Genomic DNA, 24972 nt, shown 5'->3' on the forward strand with positions numbered 1-24972 from the left:
TCTGTTTCAAGATAGATGAGATCTGATGAGGGGATCGACTGAATATATAGAGAGGTTCTCCCCAACCTGGGCAATAATCATAAAGAGACATGTAACGAGGAGCTGCTTCTGATTGTTAATGTTAGAGGCTGTATTACAGGTAAAATCTGGGTGAACTTTGTTACCCTAAAGGTGTTTCGGGTAACACAAGACACAGACTGAGCAAAATGAAATGACAGCTGCTCCTTCCTCTAGTGGAACCCTGTCAGATATTAAAGATTTTGGAACCTCTGGGTGTCCATTGTAAATTGGTAAATAAAGCAATTTCCTTCTAAACCTCCATATTTCTGACCATCCTTGACCAGTAGGATTGAGATAGTCTAGGACAGTAAACTGTGACTCCTGGACTCCTGCTGCTTTCTGGTGCAGGGGATGTTAAGGACGAGGCTGGCAGAGTGGGTGCTATGGTCCCTCCAAATGGAATAAGTCCTCCATTTAACTCCACCCTAAAAGAGGTCCTAGGGTAATTGATATCCACATCCATGGGGGCCAGAACTAACCTCAGGGCTGAGGGAGAGCCGGAAGGCAGTGTGTTTCCGGAGGACTGCCAGGGCTGTTGGAGAAGCACTGCGGGCGCACAAGGCAGGGGATGATCTGGGGGCCTCCAGAGCGTTTCCCTACAGCAGTAACCACCGTCCACTCTGGCGAGAGTCAGGGTCGCCGAGGGCGGGAATGAGGGAGGACGCTGAGCGACTCTGGGTGCCACGGGCTGATGAACAAAGTCAGCGCCTAGCACGTCCTTATTTGCAGACTCTGACTTTCCGTGTTAGCAAGTGCAGCTCTAGCTCTTCACACGGGGTCTGGGGGAGAAGCTGCATAGTATTCCCTGGACGCACCACCAGTTCCCGAGTGCTGGGCTGAGGCTACACCCAGGTGAAGGTTGGGGGCTTGAATTCAGGTGGGTCTGGAAGCACAGGACTGGGTTCTCGTGGCTTCTCCATCCTCAGGTTGGCCTGCCTAGTGCCTGATCGGCTGAGTGAGATCCCGAGAAAGGCTCCCGGGGACTGAGCTGTTGAGCATGGAGCCCCCGGTGAGTAGGGGTGCTTCCTCCTGACGCTGCCCCCAGTCCCCATGCTTCCTCAGCTCAGCCGCCCACTCTGGCCAGCGGGAGGGCTGCTCTGTCTAAACCAGAACATCCCTGATGCTTTAGGAATCGGTGACATTTGAAGATGTAGCCGTCGACTTCACCCAGGAAGAGTGGAGCCTGCTAGACAAGTCCCAGAAAAACCTGTTCAGAAATGTGATGCTGGAGACGGTCACCCACCTGGTCTCTGTAGGTGAGTCTGTCAACAGGGATGTGCCTGCGCCTGTGTCCATTCTGTTCATTCACTCACTGAACGAGCATTTAGAACAGCTTCCCTGGGTCCCACTCCAGCTGCTCCCTGATTCTCTGCTAGTCCTCCTAACTACATAAAAGGAACATGTTCCTTTTCATGGCACTTCTCATTACCACACTGAAAGGTCACCTTGGCCAGGTTTCATATATTTATTGATACTTAGTCTCAACATTCAGAACACGACTGGGGATTCAATGGACATTTTAATGCATAAATAAAAGGATCAAATATTTTAAACTAATTCTTCTGTTCCAATCACTCCATGAAGGCTTGAGAGCAGAGTCCTATATATGACATAATTTCGATTCTTCCTGTAAGGTGGATCACTACTGGATCCTGTTTGACAGAAAGGCAGCTAGCTCCTAGACAGCTTCACTGTTCTTGCTGCTGCTCTGGGTTTCCTCCCAGTCTGCTAAAGGACCTTCACTGTTCTGCCTGTTCAGGATATTGTTACCTGCACTGACCTTCAGTTGTCTCTTTATTTTCCCCAGTACCTTACCCATGTTTTGAGCACAGCAAAGAGTGATTAGCCTAGACTCAAAATCCACACCTTTCTTTTTTTTAATCAAACAGGCTATCAGATCAGCAAATCAGATGTGATTTCCCAGCTGGAACAAGGAAAAGAGCTGTGGCCTGAAGCAGCAGGAGGCCTCCAAGGTCAGAGTCCAGGTGAGCGTCAGGGGCCTGGGCTTCAGGGCAAAACAGTTTCAGCTGGTGTGTTAAGTCCTTGGAGACACCAGATGAAAGTCTGATGAAGGCAGGGATATATTCCAAAGTGGAAGTGAGGACATTGGGGCATATTCCTCGTGTTGTTATCATTCTGGGCCCCTATCATCATGATTCATATTCCTGATATTTTCTCTCCTTTAGGGAAAAAGGTGCTTGTGGACTATACCACACTTCAATTTTCACATAGTGATTCCTGTCCTAATCCTGCCACTTAAAGTTTTGTCTACCATTTTCTGACCCAATATCTCTTCACCACATTATGTTTTCATATTTTAAGCCTGGGCTTTTTTCTAATAGACATGACTTTTAAAGTATTTCTACTACATTGAGTATTTCTTTGTTATACACAGTTTCTCTGAGTACCAATTTTTGAAATATATTCACATGGACCTTTGTATTTGTCTACATTTTATTTCCCTATTGCCACTCTAAAATCTATACTTTTCACATTTCTTTAGGCAGTGAAAGACCCCTTAGACAACAAGAAATGATGTTCATGCAAAGTGTCTACAGGAAGCACACATCCCCTACCATGGCAATGGTAAGTTTCATGGATGGGAACCCCAGTTATCCAAATGAAAGACCTGCAGTGAGATAAGTTGGTAATCGAGCTCAATTGCCTGTAAGTTGAGACTGAGCTCTTCTTGAGCAAATTTTTGTATACTCTGAAATTGGTTAAGTTAACATGAGCTCAAAACCATAATGTAAGAGAGAAAAAGATACGTTGCACAAACATTTTTCATCTCCTAGTCTCTAGAACACACTGAAATCTTCAAAATTAATCTGATATCTTGGATTCAGTTCAGTTCAGTTCAGTCGTATCTGACTCTTTGCAACCCCATGAATCGCAGCACACCAGGCCTCCCTGTCCATCACCATCTCCCGGAGTTCACTCAGACTCACGTCCATCGAGTCAGTGATGCCATCCAGCCATCTCATCCTCTGTCATCCCCTTCTCCTCCTGCCCCCAATCCCTCCCAGCATCAGAGTCTTTTCCAACGAGTCAACTCTTCGCATGAGGTGGCCAAAGTACTGGAGTTTCAGCTTCAGCATCGTTCCTTCCATAGAAATCCCAGGGTTGATCTCCTTCAGAATGGATTGGTTGGATCTCCTTGCAGTCCAAGGGACTCTCAAGAGTCTTCTTCACCCACAGTTCAAAAGCATCAATTCTTCAGCACTCAGCCTTCTTCACAGTCCAACTCTCATATCCATACATGACCACAGGAAAAACCATAGCTTTGACTAGATGGACCTTAGTCGGCAAAGTAATGTCTCTGCTTTTGAATATGCTATCTAGGTTGGTCATAACTTTTCTTCCAAGGAGTAAGCGTCTTTTAATTTCATGGCTGCAATCGCCATCTGCAGTGATTTTGGAGCCCCCAAAAATAAAGTCTGACACTGTTTCCACTGTTTCCCTATCTTGGATTGGGAAACTATAAAAGAGAATGTTCGTGCTTGCAGGGAAATAACACAACATGTGTTTACAACTAACACTGGAGACATTTTAACCGGAGACTATTTTGAGCTGATGTTCTAGGGTGAACATGTAGACAAATGAGTGTCTACCTGCACATGGGCAAACCAGTAACAGCCTCATATCTCCTTTCCCCAAACAGGTTTCTCACCCGCAAGGGGATCCTGCTGGATGCACAGATTTGAGAGATGAAGTTCCTTCTAGATATTTCCCTCAACATTCATCAATTCACTTAAGAAGGAAATGTGATGTCAGCAAACAGTGTGGAAAATCACATAGTCAAGGGTCATTCCTTAATGCACAGGGTCACATTCACAGTAGAGGCAAGTTTTGTGAATGTCCTCTGTGTAGGAAAGTATTTAGCAATTGCTTTAGCCTCAGACAACACAAGATGATTCACATTGGAGAGAAACCATACAAATGTGGTCTCTGTGGAAGTGGCTTTCTTCAAAGTTCTGACCTTAGAAACCACAGTCGGGTCCACACTGGAGAGAAACCATTTAAATGTCATGTGTGTGGGAAACTCTTTAGTCAAAGGTCCTACCTGAAACAACATGAGAAGACTCACACAGGAGAGAAGCCCTACAAATGTCGTCTGTGTGAGAAAAATTTTAATCAAATCTCTTACCTTAGAAAACACGAGAAAATCCACCCCAAAGAAAAGCACTATGAATGTCATCAGTGTGGAAAAACATTTAGCCAAAACTCTGGCCTTAGTCAGCACAAGAGAATCCACACTGGAGAGAAACCTCACGTGTGTCTTGCGTGTGGGAAGGCCTTCAGTCAGAGTTCTGAATTGACTCGGCACAAAAGGACCCACACAGGAGAGAAACCCTATAAATGTCAGCGGTGTGGGAATGCCTTCAGTCAATATACAAACCTGAGAAGGCATGAGAGAACACACACCGGTGAGCAACCCTATGAGTGTCAGGTCTGTGGGAAGTGCTTTAGTCACAGCTCTTCCCTTAGACGACACAAGGGAACCCAGCACCAGAGAGAAAACCAGGAAGGCCCTCAGTAGACTTTTTCACCTGAGGTGACACGCTGTTCCTCCCACATTCCACACATGAGGAATGTGGAAGGAACAGCAGCCATAGCGTTAGCCTTTAAATCACCAAGTTCCCACTCACTAAAGTAACTGTCTGTAATCAATATGGAGGCTCCTTCAGGCATCGCACTCCCCGGTCCAGACAGGAATCACCTGTGGACATGGATCCACATGTGTGCTGTCTCTGTGGCAAAGCCTTTAGTCACTGGCCTGACCTCAGGTAACTTAGCAGAACTCCCTCTAAATACAATATGGGTGTTTTCAGCAACAACTCCCAACTCTGAAGCCCCTGAGTACCTAGAGGTCATGAGCAGAGGATAAGCAACCCCTAGTTCTTTCATAATTAATTGTTCAACATGCGCCAACTCCATGAAGGAAACCAGTAGGATTGTAATCACTATTAACATTCAGCGGAACCCCAGGCTTGATGTGCTCAAGAAACTCAATGAAAAAAATAAACACTAAAACAAGAACAAAGGTGAAAATTCTTGAGAAATACTAAAGTATGTTGAGCAATACCAGGGCATACTTCTAAATAATTTATCCTAGCAAAGTGACTTCATGGAAGGTTCTGAGAAATTCTTTCTCCATAGATCAACCACTCTGCTCCAGACGTGCTCAGTCTGTATGACACACCCTCGGTGTTGTGAAGGAAGGGAAGTCTTTGGGGACTTACTTCTCAGTCAACACGAAATTATCACACTGAGAATGCAGCGATCCTAAAGTCACAGTGGAGCTACAGATGGATTTCATATCAGAAAAAAATGACCCTGTGCAGGAGGGGAAGCCTGCAAAAGAAACCTGTCACACAATCAGGCTTCCCAGGTGGCTGAGTGGTGAAGAATCCACCTGCAAGGCAAGAGATGGGTCCAATCCCTGGTCTGGAAAGTTCCTCTGGAGAAGGAAATGGCAACCCACTCCAGTATTCTTGCCTAGAGAACCCCATGGACAAAACAGCCTGGGGGTCTATGATGGATGGGTTCACAACTTAGTGACTACACCACAACAACCATAACAACAAACACACCATCAGGCAGATATCTTTTCATGAAAATGTGGCATAAAATGGAGCATGAAGAGACCTGGCAACATGGAATGTAGAGTTTTGTAAGAAATTAAAATGTGTGTATAGAATAATAATTGTTAATATTGAAACAATAAAGTCCGTGGCTAAAGGAGCTCAGTGTTGCTGTCTGGTTTCTTTGGGCTCCTGTAAACACAGGGACGCAGGTCTGCACTCTGGGAAAGTGGGCTGAGACACACCCCCGCTCGCTGAGTCTCCCCTTTCTCCACTGCTCTTTCCTCACAACTCAGCTCCACTCATTCCAGCAACCCCCCCCCCCCCCACCCCATCCACCCCTTCAGGCCCTGGCGGTGACACAGCTCTGATCTTCAGCTCCACTGGCCAGGTTTCCAAAATGTCATGATCCTGCTCAGGCAAGGTCCTGGAGGAGTCTCAGAGACATCTGGTCCTACGTTATTTGAGCTGCTCAACCTATGTCTGCAGGCTTCCCAGATGGTGCTAGTGGTAAAGACTGCCAACGCAGGAGACATAAAAGACTCAGGTTCCATCCCTGGGTCGGGAAGATCCCCTGGAGGAGGTCATGGCAGCTCATTTCAGTATTCTTGTCTGGAAAATCCCACTGACAAAGTTTTGGGATTTGGGACTCTCTATCTTACTCAGCTGATTCCTGAATTTTGGACCCAGCCATCTCACTAAACAGGAACCCCACCTTGTTACCACCTCATAAGCTCATGAAATAAATCTGCATGAATATAAAATGCCTAAAACTATCAGTCATCGCACAAGCAGGTTTTTTAAATAATTAGCACGTCTTTTTCCAAATAAAATGTTGTCACAGAGCAAATCTCCCCTCTTGTCTGCAGGACTTGGAAAGTTATCCTTTGACACACATCTATATTGAACCCATATCTCCAGAGAGAGTCTTCCCGGATATCCACTCGGATGAGGTGTGTTCCTGTCAAAGCAGTACAATTCCCTAACCAAGGCCTGAGTCCAATCACAGAAACACACACAAGGATGGTACTGATCCATAATGACTTTTTTTAATTAAAAAAAATTTATTTAATTTTGGCTCTGCTGGGCCTTCATCGCTGGGAGGGCTTTTTCTCCACTTGTGGCAAACAGGAACTTCTCTCTAATTGCAGCGGCTTCTCATTACAGTGGCTTCTCTTGCTGCAGAGCTCCGGCTCTGGGCTCCTAGAGCCTAGTTGGGGCTCCTGGGGCTCTAGGACATAGGCTCAACAGTGGGTACAGGCTCAACAGTGGGCACAGGTTCAACAGTGGGCACAGGGGCTTAGCTGCTCATGAGATCTTCCCAGAGCAGGGATCAAACCTGTGTCTCCCACTTTGACGGGAGGATTCTTATCCATCACTGGTTTTCAAAATTTCCACAAGGAATTCTGGGGGCAGTCAAGATGGGAAAACAAGTCCTGGGTGAAGGTGATGAGCAACCAATTCTATTGTCTCTCTATTGTGACATGTATCATTCCGTGGGTACAAATGGCTCAACAAGGTCATGTGACCTTGGAGCAGTATGAAGGTCAGTTTGCAAAGACAGCTTTCCACATGGACACTTCCTCAGCCTCCTTGAAAGCTTCATCTCATCCAGTGGAGTTTGTCCAGCACCCACTTTTCTGTGATTCTAGTTACAGACAGGAGTGCAGCTGGATTTCAGGTTGGTTTGAAATAAATGTGGTGTTAGCTAAACCCCCAGATAAATAGGACAGCAGCCAAAATATGTAGTGTTGTGGCTTTAGACAATGGAGTAAAGGTTCTTTAATTTTCTTTAATTTCATCTCTATGTTATACTGAGCTATCATTGTTATAATATTAGATGAGTTTTACATTTACAAGTGGATTTCAGGTCTTGCATACCGTGCACCTGCCCAGCACCAACACATTATCTTCCCTCCTTTACTCTCCGTGACTGTGTTACCCTTGGGCCCTCCCGCCTGCCAGTTCCCCACTGTATCCACCACTCAGTTCTGTGTATCTGTGTATGTGTTCTTGGGTCATTTGTTTAGTTCCTTAGTTTTTTTTTCACTTGTTTTCTTTTTGTTTCTTGGTTTCTTCCTGCTTCACACATGAGTAGAGTCAATAGGTGTTTCTCTTCTCTTAATCTGTCTTCAGACACAGAAGGAACAAAGCTGATATATGACTTGGATTGGTCAGGAAAATCTTAACAAGGTCACATACCTTGGAGCAGTAACAAGTCAGCTAAGAAAGGGAACTTCCACCACGGACCCTCAGCTGCCTCCGAGGCTGCGTCTCCTCCAGTGGACGGTGTCCAGCGCCCACCATTCTGAGCATCTACTGACAGATGGGAGGCACCCAGCTGGATTTCAGGTTGTTTGGCTTTATCTGGTGTTCAGTGTATCCCGCAGAGAAACAAGACGTAGACAAAATATGTACACATATGGCTTTATGCACTGAGGCATGGATAATTTTTCATGTAATTATTCTTCCGCACATGGAATTTTCGAGGCAAGAGTACTGGAGTGGGTTGTCATTTCCTTTTCCAGGGGATCTTCCCGACCCAGGGATCAAACCCGCGTCTCCCGCATTGCAGACAGATGCTTTACTGTCTGAGCCATCACGGAAGCCCTTAATTATTTTTCTAGAGTATCATTCATTTGGTTACAATATTATATGTTTTATTTATATAAAATACATTTCAATTTCAGTATGCCATAAAACTGACCTGCACCAAAAATGTTGAAGTTTTTTTCTTTTACCATCCTGTGGACGTATTTCACTCAGCAGCCATTCGGCTGCTGGTACCCCCTGACATCCATGGCTCTGTTCTGTGAATGTGTTTATTTGCATGTCATTTGCTGTCTTAATATTTATTTTTTACTTATTTTCTCTTTTTCCTTGTATTTAGTGTTCCGTATATGAATGAATTCATCAGGTATTTCTGTTTTCTAAAGGTATCTACAAGACATTATTAGACCAAAGGTGATATATAACCTTGATTGGATTAGGAAAAACCTCATCAAGGTCAGGTAACCTTGGGGACAAATCAAAGGCAGCAGGAAACGGAAGTTATCCCACTGGCCCTCCTCAGTCACCTTCAAAGGTGCAGAGTGCCTAGCACCCAGCATTCTGGGCATCTACTGACAGGTAAGAGGAATGTGACTAAGGTTCAGGTTGATTTAAATTTGATGTTCAGTTTGTCCATCAGAGAAATGAGACAGTAGACAAAATAGGTACCAATGTAGTCTAGGCCATGGGCAGGAATATTTTAATTTTTTAATTTAATTATTTTTGTAGGATATGATTCAGTGAAAATGTTAGCTCAGTTTCACGTGTACAAAAATATATTTCAATTCCAGTAGATCATAGAATTGGTGAGCACCAACAACTTAGGTGTTTTTGTTACCAACTGTGGACCCGTTTCACTCGTCGGCCATCGCCTTGCACTATCCTCTGACACGCCCTGCTCTGCTCTATGGGAATGCTTGCTTTTGTGTCATTTGCTTTCCTTGCTTTTTGTGCTGACTTATTTGCTTTTGAAATTTGTGTTTAGTGTTCCACATGGAAGTGAATGCACAAGGTATTTCTCAAGTGTCCTCTGCTGGTGATTTCTGCTGTTGAGTCGCTCAGCTGTGTCTGATTCCTTGTGACCCCCTGGACTGTGGCCTACATAATGTTGATTGGTTAAGAAAACCTCATCAAAAAAAAGGGCGGGGGGGAGAAACCTCATCAAGGTCATGTGACCTGAGGGGAGTAGAAAGTCAGGAAAGGGAAATTTCCCCTCTGACCATCCTCAGCCACCCTGGAAGCTGCATCTCCTCGGCTGGAGTGTCCGGCACTCATGATTCTGAGCATCTGCTGACAGACTGGAGGCTCACAGCTGAATTTCAGGTTGTGTGGTTTAAAGTTGGTGTTTGGCTAGTCCCTCAGGGAAATGGGACAAGAGGAAAGTTATGTAGTGATGTGGCTTTAGGCAGCTGGGTATCCATTCTCTAATTTCTTTGGACTTTTAATTGTTTTAAGTTTTGATATTATCCCATTGTAATTTTAGTGAAACTTTAGGTGCATTACCATACATTTCAGCTTCTGTGAACCACACACCTTCTCAGCACCAAAAACTGCAGGTTTCCTCTGTGACTATCTGCTGCCCCATTTTCTTTGCGGCTCCTCTTCTGATTCCCTTTACTCAGGTCTGTGTACCTTTGTATTTGCCATCATGTCAGCCTTGTCTTCTTTAAAATTCTGTTTACTTGTTTTCTTTTTGTCTTTTGTGTTCCACACACGAGTGATATTGTGAATAATTTCTCTTAACAAGTCTTCAGATGTCGTTAGACCAAAGGGAATAGATGATGTCACTTGGCTAAGAAACTCTCGATGAGGTAATGTGACCTTGGAGCAGCCTCAGGTCAGCTGGGAAAGGGAAATTCCTTCTTGACTGGTCCTCAGCCACCATCAAAGCTGCATCTCCCTCAGTGAGGGCATTCCTCCCCCACCTCTCTGATCATCTCCTACAGAGAAGAGGAGCACAGCTGGAGTTTAGGATGGTTTGCTTTTTAAAGCTGGTGTTCAGCATATTGCTCAGAACAAAAGTCCATCGTAAACTTATGTAGTGATTTGGCCTGGCAATAGGGTAAGGTGTCTTGAACTTTATAATTTTATTTTTTCAATTGAGTAAACGTTGATGTTAATATTACATGTTTATTTGTCCTTTTTTTTCAATTACAAAGCTAATTGTAAAACTTTGAGGTGAACCCCACAGGAATAAAAATGACTGGGAAAGGATAACCCCCTCACCCTCTGGCAGTGGCCAAAACGGAGAGAGGCTACCTGAGGGGAAGGAGGCACAAAAGGGACCTGCTGTAGACTCAGGGCAAAGGGAACGCCATCGGTCCTGGGGCCTGGGAGCCCTGCAGCAGGAAACCCCAGCGTGGGGGCACTGGCTCCAGGCCCACAGGCCAAGGGCAAGAGGGTTGCACACGAAGCCCCAAAGCTACTTGGCTTCCCCCTTCCCTTTTGCCTTTCTCAGCTTCTGCTGCATGATCTGCGTGTCCCTCTGCTTTGGGGACAATCGCCCCGAAGCTCAGTGCTTTCCCTTCACCGAGCAGCTCTGCCTTTTCTTATTCTTCTGGTGGGCAAGATCCTGCTGGTCACCTTGTGTCATGGGGACTGCAGCGACTCTGCCCTTTTGTACATTATTACATTCCAGCATTTTGACCCTTATACAGCCTCACCACCCAGATTTTTCTCTCTCCCTGCCACTACACATTTGACCACAGTCACTATCCTGCCTTCTGGCCTGAAGCTTCCTCCCTCAGTTCAGTTCAGTCGCTCAGTCGTGTCTGACTCTCTGCGAACCCACGGACTGCAGCAGGGCAAGCTTTCCTGTCCATCACCAACTCCCGCAGTTTCCTCAAGCTCATGTCCATTGAGTCAGTGATACCATCCAACCATCTCATCCTCTGTCAACCCCTTCTCCTCCCCACTTCAATCTTTCCCAGCATCAGAGTCTTTTCCAGTGAGTCAGTTCTTTGCATCAGTGCCCAAAGTATTGGAGTTTCAGCTTCAACATCAGTCCTTCCATTGAATACTCAGGTATGATCTCCTTTAGGATGGACTGGTTGGATCTCCTTGCAGTCCAAGGGATTCTCAAGAGTTTTCTCCAGCACCACAGTTCAAAAGCATCAATTCTTCAGCACTCAGCTTTCTTTATAGTCCAACTCTCATATCCATACATGACTACTGGAAAAACTATAGCTTTGACTAGATGGACCTTTGTTGGCAAAGTAATGTCTCTGCTTTTTAATATGCTATCTAGGTTGGTCATAGCTTTTCTTCCGAGGAGCAAGAGGCTTTTAATTTCATGGCCGCACCCATCATCTGCAGACAGTTTGGAGCCCAAGAAAATAAAGTCTGCCACTGTTTTCACTGTTTCCCCATCTATTTGCCATGAAGTGATGGGACCAGATGCCAGGATCTTAGTTTTCTGGATGTTGAGTTTTAAGCCAACTTTTTCACTCTCCTCTTTCACTTTCATCAAAAGGCTCTTTATTTCTTCACTTTCTCCCATAAGGGTGGAGTCATCTACATATCTGAGGTTATTGATATTTCTCCCGGCAATCTTGATTCCAGCTTGTGCTTCATCCAGCCCAGCGTTTCTCATGATGTACTCTGCATATAAGTTAAATAAGCAGGGTGACAATAGACAGCCTTGACGTACTCCTCTTCCTATTTGGAACCAGTCTGTTGTTCCATGTCCGGTTCTAACTGTTGCTTCCTGACCTGCATACAGATTTCTCAAGAGGCAGGACAGGTGGTCTGCTATTCCCATCTCTTTAAGAATATTCCAGAGTTTGTTGTGATCCACACAGTCAAAGGCTTTGGCATAGTAAATAAAGCAGAAGTGGATGTTTTTCTGGAACTCTCTTGCTTTTATGATGAGCCAGTGGATGTTGGAAACTTCCTCCCTATTGTCCGCTAACTGTTCTGCGTATCTGTATGTTTGCCTCTGTCTTCTGGTTTGTTTATCGATGTGTTGATTTGTTACTTTTTTGTTTGCTCTCACTGTTCTACCCAGGACTGAAGTCCTTTTGTGTTTGCTTTCAGCCTCTGACTTAATTCATTAGCATCATAACAGTAATGTCTCTTCATGTTCTGGAAAATAATAAGATCTCAACCTTTTTTCTTTTTTTTTTTTTATGGCTGATTAGATTTCCACTGAATATGCATACTATTGAAAGCCAAAAACATTATTTGTTCACCCTTGGTTGAAACATGTATTTCACATTCAGTTCAGTTCAGTTCAGTCGCTCAGTCATATCCGACTCTTTGTGACCCCATGAATCCCAGCATGCCAGGCCTCCCTGTCCATCACCATCTCCCAGAGTTCACTCAGACTCACGTCCATCGAGTCCGTGATGCCATCCAGCCATCTCATCCTCGGTTGTCCCCTTCTCCTCCTGCCCCCAATCCCTCCCAGCATCAGAGTCTTTTCCAATGAGCCAACTCTTCACATGAGGTAGCCAAAGTACTGGAGCTTCAGCTTTAGCATCATTCCTTCCAAAGAAATCCCAGGGTTGATCTCCTTCAGAAGGGACTGGTTGGATCTCCTTGCAGTCCAAGGGACTCTCAAGAGTCTTCTCCAACACCACAGTTCAAAAGCATCAATTCTTAGCTAGGTACAAATGAGACGTTGAGGACAAAAGTTCCAGAAAACAGACTGTCAGCCGTGAATCATCTAATCTAGTAGTGAAGTGAAGCCGCTCAGTCGTGTCCGACTCTTTGCGTCCCCAGACTGTAGCCCACCAGGCTCCTCCGTCCATGGGATTTTCCAAGCAGGAGTACTGAAGTGGGTTGCCATTTCCTTCTCCAGAGGATCTTCCCGACCCAGGGATTGAACTCGGGTCTCCTGCATTCCAGGCAGACACTTTAGCCTCTGAGCCAGCAGGGAAGCCCCTAATCTAGTAGAGAGGAAGATAATTTGAAGTCAATTTGTACTTGAAAATTGTCTTCCCTGATGTCAAATGGGAGAATCCAGTTTTCAAAATTGATCACACTTATTTTTGATTTTCAAATGCCTATTCCTCAATATTAAGTGTAGCTTTCCCCTAGAACAAATATTTGTATACATGTAGGGAGATCTTTTATCTCCTAGAATGTGATACATGTAACCCAAGTCTCTAAACTTAGTCTTCCGAGGATGCAAATCCAAATGCATGTTAGTCTAGGTCCTAATCTGTATGTCAGTAATCAGGGGAGAATACAGAAATGTCTGAGCAGTTTTTCAGTTCGGTCGCTCAGTCATGTCTGACTCTTTGGGATGCCACGGACTGAAGCACACCAGGCATCCCTGTCCATCACCAACTACGGGAGCTTACTCAAACTCATGTCCATCAAGTCGGTGATGCCATTCCACCATCTCATCCTCTGTCATCCCCTTCTCCTCCCGCCTTCAATCTATCCCAGCATCAGGGTCTTTTCAAGTGAGTCAGTTCTTTGCATCAGTGACCAAAGTATTGGAGTTTCAGTTTCAGCATCAGTCCTTCCATTGAATATTCAGGACAGATCTCCTTTAGGATGGACTGGTTGGATCTCCTTGCAGTCCAAGAGACTCTCAAGAGTATTCTCCAACACCACAGTTCAAAAGCATCAATCTTTCGCTGTCCGCCTTGTTTACACTCAAATCTCAAATCCATATATGACTACTGGAAAAACCATAGCCTTGACTAGATGGACCTTTGTCAGCATAGGAATGTCTCTGCTTTGTAATATGCTGTCTAGATTGGTCATAGCTTTTCTTCCAAGGAACAAGCGTCTTTTCATTTCATGGCTGCAGTCACCATCTGCAGTGATTTCGGAGCCCAAAGAATAAAGTCTGTCACTGTTTCCCTATGCATTTACCATGATCTTAGTTTTCTGAAAGTTGAGTTTTAAGCCAACTTTTTCACTCTCTTCTTCCACTTTCATCAAGAGGCTCTTTCGTTCTTCTTCACTTTCTGTGAAGAAAAAGATCTGGGCAGAAGAAGTCAAATTGTCAGAAACCTTGTCGCGATGTCATGATCCCCATTTAGGGTTGATAGGGCAGGGATGTCTCTGTGTCTCTGCATCAGTATGACAGTTTTTTCTTTCTTTTCACAGAGGAAATCCAAAAACTAAGATTGAGGAGAATCTCCAGGTGGTGTGGAAAGATGGCTGGTCAGTATGGATGTCTGAGAGCCGGCCGACTCTTTCAAGACCAGAAAGTAAGGAAGCAAAACCCGGGACCTGGGATGCAGACGGCTCCCCAGCCACAGAACAAAGACTCTATGGTGAGTGGAGGCTTGGACCCGCAGGGAATCTGTAGGTGGCATGGACTGTGGAGACAGAGTTTAGACCTGGAATATTCTGAGTCCATAACTCACTAGTATATTTGCGTAGAAAGATAGATGCCTCAACCTCCCTCCCCAGCAGCTTGGGCCACTCAGAGCCTGGGAGGAACCACCTGGGCTCCTTGGGGTTATGTCTGCCCTGGCTTCATCCAGATCTTTCAGTGGGCTCTTACTGTTCAACTTACACTGCCAGCCTCTCCTCCTCTGATGCTCCTGACGAGGGCTTTGGGAACCACAATATTGTAAATATCTCGGCACGTGAGGAACCGCGTCCTTTCTCCAGAACCAGCATTCAACCCTCTCCATCCGTCCTTGCATTCCCTTTGGACTCGTGCCTGTGGCTTCTGCTAACTCACTGACCTTCTCTTCCACCCACAGGTGAAGTGTAAGGACTGTGGAGCCTTTGGGCACACAGCAAGGAGCCTCAGGTGCCCCATGAAGCGCTGGCAAGGGGCGCTGGTGCCCCTGCCCTTGGGGTCCAGATTCGGTAAGGAGAACCTGGCGTGGAAGCTGCAGGACCCACCGACCCCAGGGACCCCTAATGCGGCTGAGAGAGAGGAGGAGGAAAGACAGAGGTGAGCCGCGGGGAGGTGGGACCCAAGGTCGGGGCTGAAATCTGGAGGCGGTTCCTCTCCTTGTCGACACTGTGCTGAGCCATCTGTAGAAAGGACAGGGCAACTGGGGAGACAGAGACAGGAGCCACGTGCTCAGGGGCCACACTCAGGGGCTCACACCAGGCCCTGAAGTCACTAAGGAGAGTGGGGAACACACACCGCTTTGCACCTGACCGGCCCCGAGGCCATAGAGATGAAGAGACAGGACTTCCTGGGAGACCCTGCAGGGGCCTCTGGAGTCGGGGAAGGACACGGGGCGGGGGGGGGTGCTGCACAAAGGCAGAGGGCTTCAGGTCCGGTGTCACCCCCAAATGAGGAAAGGGGCTGGGCCACAGCACTGTCGGGCCCATCGGTGACAAGGACACTGGGTTCTGACACTTGACCTGTTCGTGTCGCAGGAAAGAGGAGCAGCAGAGGAAGCTCCTGCAGCGGTTTCCCAGGAGGCCCCGCGCTCGGCAGCCGCAGAGCTGGAAGGAGGAGCCGGAGCCCGGCCTCTGCCTGAGGGTCAGTCTCTTGGGCCCCCTCTTTAATCGACTGGCCTCAGTCCTGTCTCTGGGAGGAAACCGGTCATGTTCTTTCCTGACCAATGTCAGCATTTAGTTTTCAGATGCCATTTTTCACGGTGCATTTGATTTTGCATTCTTACTCACATGTCTGGTGAGAAGCTGGCAGGGACATGGAAGTGATTTTATCAGTAGCTTCCATCAGTTCAGCTCAGTTAAGTCGCTCAGTCGTGTCCGACTCTTTGTGACCCCATGAATTGCAGCACACCAGGCCTCCCTGTCCATCACCATCTCCCGGAGTTCACTCAGACTCACGTCCATCGAGTCCGTGATACCATCCAGCCATCTCATCCTCTGTCGTCCCCTTGTCCTCCTGCCCCCAATCCCTCCAAACATCAGAGTCTTTTCCAATGAGTCAACTCTTCACATGAGGTGGCCAAAGTACTGGAGCTTCAGCTTTAGCATCATTCCTTCCAAAGAAATCCCAGGGCTGATCTCCTTCAGAATGGACTGGTTGGATCTCCTTGCAGTCCAAGGGACTCTCAAGAGTCTTCTCCAACACCACAATTCAAAAGCATCAATTCTTCGGCACTCAGCTTTCTTCACAGTCCAACTCTCACATCCATACATGACCACTGGAAAAACTATAGCCTTGACTAGACGGACCTTAGTCTCCAAAGTAATGTCTCTGCTTTTGAATATGCTATCTAGGTTGCTCATAACTTTTCCTCCAAGGAGTAAGCATCTTTTAATTTCATGGCGACAGTCACCATCTGCAGTGATTTTGGAGACCAAAAAAATAAAGTCTGACACTGTTTCTACTGTTCCCCATCTATTTCCCATGAAGTGATGGGACCAGATACCGTGATCTTCATTTTCTGAATGTTGAGCTTTAAGCCAACTTTTTCACTCTCCTCTCTCACTTTCATCAAGAGACTTTTTAGTTCCTCTTCACTTTCTGCCAAAAGGGTGGTGTCATCTCCATATCTGAGGTTATTGGTATTTCTACTGGCAATCTTGATTCCAGCTTGTGTTTCTTCCAGTCCAGCATTTCTCATGATGTACTCTGCATAGAAGTTAAATAAGCAGGGTGACAATATACAGCCTTGGCATACTCCTTTTCCTATTTGTAACCAGTCTGTTGTTCCATGTCCCGTTCTAACTGTTGCTTCCTGACCTGCATACAGATTTCTCAAGAGGCAGGTCAGGTGGTCTGGTATTCCCATCTCTTTCAGAATTTTCCACAGTTTACTGTGATCCACACAGTCAAAGGCTTTGGCATAGTCACTAAAGCAGAAATAGATGTTTTTCTGGAACTCTCTTGCTTTTTCCATGATCCAGCGGATGTTGGCAATTTGATCTCTGGTTCCTCTGCCTTTTCTAAAACCAGCTTGAACATAAGGGAGTTCGCGGTTCATGTATTGCTGAAGCCTGGCTTGGAGAATTTTGAGCATTACTTTACTAGCATGTGAGATGAGTGCAATTGTGCAGTAGTTTGAGCATTCTTTGGCATTGCCTTTCTTTGGGATTGGAATGAAAACTGACCATTTGCAGTCCTGTGGCCCCTGCTGAGTTTTCCAAATTTTCTGGCATATTGAGTGCAGCACTTTCACAGCATCATCTTTCAAGATTTGAAACAGCTCCACTGGAATTCCATCACCTCCACTAGCTTTGTTCGTAGTGATGCTTTCTAAGGCCCACTTGACTTCACATTCCAGGATGTCTGGCTCTAGATTAGTGATCACATCATCATGATTATCTGGGTCGTGAAGATCTTTTTTGTACAGTTCTTCTGTGTATTCTTGCCACCTCTTCTTAATATCTTCTGCTTCTGTTATGTCCATACCATTTCTGTCCTTTATTGAGCCCATCTTTGCATGAAATATTCCCTTGGTATCTCTAATTTTCCTGAAGAGATCTCTAGTCTTTCCCATTCTGTTGTTTTCCTCTATTTCTTTGCATTGATTGCTGAAGAAGGCTTTCTTATCTCTTCTTGATATTCTTTGGAACTCTGCATTCAGACTTTTATCTTTCCTTTTCTCCTTTGCTTTTTGCCTCTCTTTTTTTCACAGCTATTTGTAAGGCCTCCCCAGACAGCCATTTTGCTTTTTTGCATTTCTTTTCCATGGGGATGGTCTTGATCCCTGTCTCCTGTACAATGTCACGAACCTCATTCTATAGTTCATCAGGCACTCTATCTATCAGATCTAGGCCCTTAAATCTATTTCTCACTTCCACTGTATAATCATAAGGGATTTGATTTAGGTCATACCTGAATGGTCTAGCAGTTTTCCCTACTTTCTTCAATTTGAGTCTGAATTTGGTAATAAGGAGTTCATGATCTGAGCCACAGTCAGCTCCCGGTCTTGTTTTTGTTGACTGTATAGAGCTTCTCCATCTTTGGCTGCAAAGAATATAAGCAATCTGATTTCGGTGTTGAACATCTGGTGATGTCCATGTGTAGAGTCTTCTCTTGTGTTGTTGGAAGAGGGTGTTTGCTATGACCAGGGCATTTTCTTGGCAAAACTCTATTAGTCTTTGCCCTGCTTCATGCCACATTCCAAGGCCAAATTTGCCTGTTACTCCAGGTGTTTCTTAACTTCCTACTTTTGCATTCCAGTCCCCTATAATGAAAAGGACATCTTTTTTGGGTGTTAGTTCTAAAAGGTCTTGTAGGTCTTCATAAAACCGTTCAACTTCAGTTTCTTCAGCGTTACTGGTTGGGGCATAGGCTTGGATTACCGTGACAATGAACGGTTTGCCTTGGAGACGAACAGAGATCATTCTGTCGTTTTTGAGATTGCATCCAAGTACTGCATCTCGGACTCTTTTGTTGACCATGATGGCTACTCCATTTCTTCTGAGGGATTCCTGCCTGCAGTAATAGATATAATGGTCATCTGAGTTAAATTCACCCATTCCAGTCCATTCTAGTTCGCTGATTCCTAGAATGTCGATGTTCTCTCTTGCCATTTCTTGTTAGACCACTTCCAATTTGCCTTGATTCATGGACCTGACATTCCAGGTTCCTATGCAATATTGCTCTTTACAGCATCGGATCTTGCTTCTATCACCAGTCACATCCACAGCTGGGTATTGTTTTTGATTTGGCTCCATCCCTTCATTCTTTCCGGAGTTATTTCTCCACTGATATCCAGTAGCGTATTGGGCACCTAATGACCTGGGGAGTTCCCCTTTCAGTATCCTATCATTTTGCCTTTTCATACTGTTCATGGGGTTCTCAAGGCGAGAATACTGAAGTGGCTTGCCATTCCGTTCTCCAGTGGACCGCATTCAGTAGCTTCCATAGTCGAATCCTTTAAGTTAGAACAGGAATCTGTGAGTTGTGATTCATCTTCCATGACCATGGAAACTCATTTTGCCATCAAGGTGCCTGCAAAACACCAAGCTGTATACAGTCCTAAGAAGAGGGTATACCAAAAGCTTGCTTCCCCTTACTTAATGAGAGATATTTTTATAACATTTCCATTTACCTATTTGATCCATAAATGTATCAAGGTCATACTGTAATTTTCTTTTTTTATAAGCAAACCTGATGTTGACTATCTTATCATATAAAATTAATTCCTGTGAGGTGTTTTATTGGACGGAGAGGAGATTCTCACACCTGGCCTCTCTGTGTGCTCTTCTCTTACAGCACCCAAACATGCCCCTGCTTATCCACACATCCAAGAGGAAATCCGTCCAGGATCCAGATCACCCAAGAAGGTCACCCACCAGGAAAGATGATGTGAAATCCAGCCTCCCCGCAGTGCCTCTCATCGGCAAGAATTTGGTCCAGGCTTCCAAGGGCCGCATCGAAGCTCCAGGCAAGAGATGGGCTCAGAGCCCCACCGACCCCACTCTGACATGTGTGAACCCCCCAAAGAAACCTAGACTCAGCCCCGTCCAGACCCCGCAGCAGAGCACTCCTACAGCAGATCTGGGGGCCTTCCTGAATCTCCCTCCTCCACCCAGCACAGCTGGATGTGGACCGAGAATGGCCTTCCGTGCATCCAGGGAGACACCTGCCCAGGGGCAACGCTTTGACCTCCAGCCTCCCGCGGACAGATCTCCCTCCAGGAGCGTGCGCGGGGTCCCCGCAGCTCACCCGCCGCCCATCATCATCCGCGTTCGGGCCCAGCCTCTCAGGATGCGCTTCCTGAGAGATGCCGAAGGCTGCTGGAGCTGCTGCTACACGGCGCCCCCGTCTCCGCAGCCTGCGGAGCGGCCAGCCCCTCCTGCTCAGAGCCCGTCTGTCGACCAGGCCCCCGAGGGACTCGCTGTCCCCGGGCCCCGGAGCGTCCTCTACGATGACCTCCTGGTGTCTTCTTCCTCCGAAGAGAGTGACTGGGACGCAGACACCAGTGGCAACTGAGACTCGTCCTCCAGCGCCCGGTGCCCTGACTTGACTGTGACTCTGGGGGGCGGGCTGGGTGTTAGAGGGAGCGGCTGTTCCCGGTGAAGCCGGACTCCCCACCCTGGTGGGCGAGACAGCAGTGGGACCGGACCTCCCTGGGGACACCCAGCTGCACACACTGCCCTCTCTCCTCATGGAACCCCAGTCTGTCCCATGGCGCTTATCCAACCGGACGGCAATTGTCAACCTAAAACGATTATAAGCAATTGAGCAAACTCTAGGAGTGACTTGTAACCATTGTGTAGACAGGAAGTGATGGTAGTATCTGTATCTGAACATTTGGAACCTGCCTAAAGGGCCTGACTCTGCTCTGCAGAAGGTCAGCAGTGCCTTGTCCTGAGATGAGACTCATGGACTCTCTGGAGTCTTTCACTGTAAATCATGGTGGGGGACCTTCCCTGTGTTTATTACGTTTTATTAGTGTGAGTTGCTCAGTCATATCTGACTCTTTGCAACCCCATGGACTGTAGCCCGCCACGCTCCACTGTCCATGGGGATTCTCCAGGGAAGAATACTGGAGTGGGTTGCCATGCCCTCCTCCAGGGGATCTTCCTGACCGGGGTATCAACCCTGAGTCCCTGTAGCAGGAAGATTCTTTACCCTCTGAGCCATCAGGGGTGTTACTATAAAGCTTTATTTAAATTTTTTCTGTATTTATAGAATAAATAAGAAAAACTATACAATCATATCAAGAGATATAGAAAGAGCATTTTGTGGCTGGCAGGCCCTGAACCCAGCCCTAGCAGGGCCTTCCTGTGCCCTAAATCAAATTTGCAAGTTCCTGCCTTCCTTTTTAATGATGATTTTGCTAGGATTGATATAATATCTCTCAAAAATTTTATAAAATTTACCATAGAATAAACATTTTCTTTCAATTTTAATAAAGTTCTACCATATAAGACATGTTTTATGTGGTTTTTATCTCTAAGTCTTAAAGAGGATCTGAATATTATTTTTACTCAAGATAGATTTTGTAATTGAGGGAAAGAGGAGCTTCAGGGGACCTTATTAAAAATACAGAATCAGGCCCTCCCAGACCCCCACACGTGCACATTGACAATGCACCGTGTGAGTCTCGTGCGTAGAGAATATGATAAGCATTTGTACTGGTTTATTCTCACTCTGGCCACACTGGACTCAGTTGGTGAGTTGAAATGAGTACATACGCCCAAATCCTCCTTTCAGGTAGAGCTCATTGTCTGTTCTGAGGCCTGGGCACTGGGCTTGCCGCTGCTCTGAGGTCATCAAACGAGCAGCAGGGTTTGAGAAGCACTGGAGGTGCTGGGCAGAGATCACCCACCTCACCGGCTGCCTCTCTTCTCCAGCAGGAAAAGACCTGAGTACGTCCAAGAACAGCCACTGAGCCACGTGGAGAGGACTTCCTTGGAAGAGCAAACCGTGCTCCTTCCTTCCTACAGAGCAGCAGTTGGGGGAATCTCCTCATTCTGCAGAGCCCTGCACCTCAAGGGCAGGGAGCTGCTGGCTGAAGGCACAAGGGGATGAAACTGTCAGGGAGACAGCTGGCACACTGGGGCTGGGCCCAGACCTCCCAAAACTTCTGAGACTGTCTTTCTCTGTGACCTGGGTCACAGCCTATTCCTTTTACTCCCTTGTCTCAGGATCTAAATCCTCCTCATTACATTCTTAGATTCTCACAAAAGAAAACATCATCTGATCTTCAACTTTGTCATTTCAAAGGCTCTGAATGGGCCTGAGAATGCTCTATTTTATGGAATCCTCTGAGCATCACAGGAGTAGAGAGGAGTCTGTCACAGAAGCCAGATGAGATTGGAATTATTAGGGATGGGCTGATATTCTTGGGCCTGCGCCTCCAGGGGGCAGGGGTTCAGGACACAGGACGATTTTAGTGAGATGGCACAGATCTGGGCTCCATCAGAACACGTGCTGTCAGCTGTGAGAAGATGGTGGTCCTCCATCTGCCCAGGTGATGGCACACAGCTCTTTAGCCACACTTGACCCAAAATATTTAGAATAAGCAAAGACGGGTCCAACAGTTTCCTACTTTCAAAACAAAAATAATCATTTAAATAGCCTAGGGAAGAAAGATAACAACAAATGTGTAATGACAATATATTTTGAAAAATTGAAAAAGTGTGAGATAAGATTTATGTTTTTAAAAACTTCTTTGAATTTATACATCATTTCAAGATGTGTGAAATAGAACTCATGACAAATGAAGAATGAGAAAGAATGTACATAGGTTGACATTATATAGACGTTAGATGCACACAGCATCCTGAAGTTCTTTTCACAGAATTCCTAAGCCCTTCATCCTCACTGACCACATTCTGGTCTTATGAAATCCCCGAGCAGAGCTCTATGTTAAGTCTCTGCCTCCTGAGGGAATGGACAAAAGACACGGAAAATGTGTTCTGAAGTCTTTAGTGTGAAATAGCACATTCCCTCCTACCCTAGTCTGGAGTTTCCCATTAGTTTCCATTAGGATCCAGAATTTCCCAGATCAAGGCACAGATGGATTTCTTTGTCCCCGAGGCCTGTGTCCATGTACAGCTAACAGGAATCAGCTCACTGTGTCCTCACAGGGCCTTTCCTCTCGCTCAGACCCCTGGTGTCTTCTCCTGCTTCTAAGGGCACAGATGACATTGGATTAGGGCCCCACCAGAAGGCCATCACTTTAATCTAATCCTGGCTCTCATTGCAGGCTCACCAGGTAAAGTCACCTTCTGATGCACTGAGTGTTCCCGCTTCAACATATGAACTTGGGCGGCAACACAAAGCTCATTATACGTACTTGACAGAAAATATTAAACAACATAATATTTTCAGAAGAAAAATCATCTGTCAAAACCCTCAAGGAACAAAGGCGATTCCACTCCAGGGTACCTATCTGAAGAAAAGGAAAGAATGCCAAAAGATACAGTGCACTTCCCATATCCACAGAATTATTACTTATAAGAGCCAAGACAGGGACGCAACCTTAGTGTCCATCCACAGATGAATGGATAAAGACGATGTGGTATATATTAGAATGGAATACTACTTAGCAAAAAAGAAAAGAATGAAATTTGCCATTAGAAACAATAGGGATGAGCCTAGGCATACCGTGCTTAGTGAAATAAGTCAGAGAAAGACAAATACTATATGCTATGACATATATGTTAATCAAAAAAAAAGAAGAAGAACAGAACAGAAACAGATTCACAGGTATACAATACAAACTAGTGGTTACCTTTGGGGGGGGGCGTAGGAGGGGCAAGTTAGGGGTTAAGGATCAAGTGATACAACCTGCCATATGTAAAATAAATACACTACAAGGATATGTGGTAAACACAGGGAATACATACAATATTTTATAATAATTTCAAGAGGAGTATAATCTATAAAAAACACTGTATCACTAAGTTGTATATCTGAAACAAATATGTTGTTCATCAACTATACTTTAAAAATTAAATGAAAATAAAATAAAGTGTATACGTTTTGAGTCAAAACATACATTCTAATGTGCCAGGAGAAAATAGGAAAGAAAACAAGTGTAGAAATAAATTCCCAAGCTTAGATGAAAGGCAGTTCCTTTCATTACATTGGGGAGATGGCATAGTTAATACACGACCCTACAAGAGTTCTTTAAATCTTGTGGTGGAAAGAGTCCACACTCAAAATTATCTATTTCATTTTGGAAACAGTCTGTACATAATCTGATGAATGTAAAGGAAAAGGATGAGTCCATGGAGACTGAATGGTTATGGCATAAGTTTAAAATATTCTTTTTAAAAATTGAAGTATAGTGGATTTACCTTAATATACTAGTTTCAGGTGAAATATTCTTTAATGAATATGGGAGATGGAATTGAAATGCACAAAATAACAGGATCACCAGGCATTGTATGAGGTATAAAAAAAATGTCCTCGGATACAGTGAAATACTGTGTCCCTTGGTTAAATTTTTTCCACTTGCCAACCAGGAATTTTAAGCTAAAAGAGCCATCTCCACATCCATAAGCTTTCCACTCAAATGTTTAAATAACATAACATGTGCATAACATGGAAATAAAATTACTTACAATAGTTTAACATGTAGGAACACTTGTATGGATTTTCCTACTAACCAAGAAGCAAAGTATTAAGTTGTCTTCCCATTTTCTTTACACAGTTAATAGATTTTTTTTTTTTTGAGAGCAAACATTTTATTACTGATTTCTTGTAAATTACACATGGCTGTGTTTTAATGGATTTTCCTTCCAAGCCTCAGTCTCACAACATGAGTAGTTATACAGATTTTTATTATGATCTTGAATATTGACTTTTAATTATGCACTGGTTAACAAAACAAATAAGGCTGTCATTTCCATCAAGGGAGCATTAAAGATGGAGGGTATCTTTTGACATCGCTCCTGCTTTCCCATTCCAGTACTGTTTTTTTTTTAATATAAATTTATTTATTGTAATTGGAAGCTAATTACTTTATGATATTGTATTGGTTTTGCTTTAATAGAGTCTTAACATGTTCTTGAAGGTACTGTGTCATCAGTACTCTGCAGCCCAGCAATAGATTCTATGTTGTCGCCTCATTATTTATATTTCAAATGTTCATAGTTCTTCATCTTGTATTTTATTTTTAATTCCAAATTTCTCCCAGGGAACCCCAGCTTCATTTCCACAGAATCCCAGTGTGTCTGATGCCTTGTTATTTGAAGACAGTACAGAGAATGAACTCAAAAGTATTTATGAATGAAGAAGAGAATGATGGATCTTCTCACTGTCCCTGGACAATGTCATTACATCTTTGCTCTCCAACACTGGGTGTGGGTTACAATTTCAATTAATCTGGAAAATCCAGACTTTCAAACCGGACGGGGCGTGGCTCACAGACTGAAACCCTATTAAGCTCAGGATCTTGATAGGGTGGATCAGGTTGGGTTATAAACTGCTATTCAGGTTTAAAAGGACGTCAAACAGACA

The 24972-nt window shown here is 45.0% G+C and overlaps 2 protein-coding genes across 2 annotated transcripts; both read left to right on the plus strand.

Annotated features, from left to right (window-relative positions):
- The first annotated feature begins 1057 nt into the window (after positions 1 to 1057).
- LOC128068164 (zinc finger protein 239-like) lies at positions 1058 to 4600 on the plus strand. The gene is made up of 3 exons (XM_052661255.1): positions 1058 to 1069; positions 1190 to 1312; positions 3884 to 4600. Exons 1-3 carry the CDS (start codon positions 1058 to 1060, stop codon positions 4598 to 4600), a joined length of 852 nt encoding a protein of 283 aa, XP_052517215.1.
- A 9711-nt stretch (positions 4601 to 14311) lies between these two features.
- On the plus strand, positions 14312 to 19986 carry LOC128068165 (putative protein FAM90A13P). The gene is made up of 4 exons (XM_052661256.1): positions 14312 to 14431; positions 14870 to 15066; positions 15504 to 15609; positions 19267 to 19986. Exons 1-4 carry the CDS (start codon positions 14312 to 14314, stop codon positions 19984 to 19986), a joined length of 1143 nt encoding a protein of 380 aa, XP_052517216.1.
- The last annotated feature ends 4986 nt before the right edge of the window (positions 19987 to 24972 follow it).

This window comes from Budorcas taxicolor, chromosome 24 (assembly GCF_023091745.1).
Source record: "Budorcas taxicolor isolate Tak-1 chromosome 24, Takin1.1, whole genome shotgun sequence".
Taxonomy (NCBI): Eukaryota; Metazoa; Chordata; class Mammalia; order Artiodactyla; family Bovidae; genus Budorcas; species Budorcas taxicolor.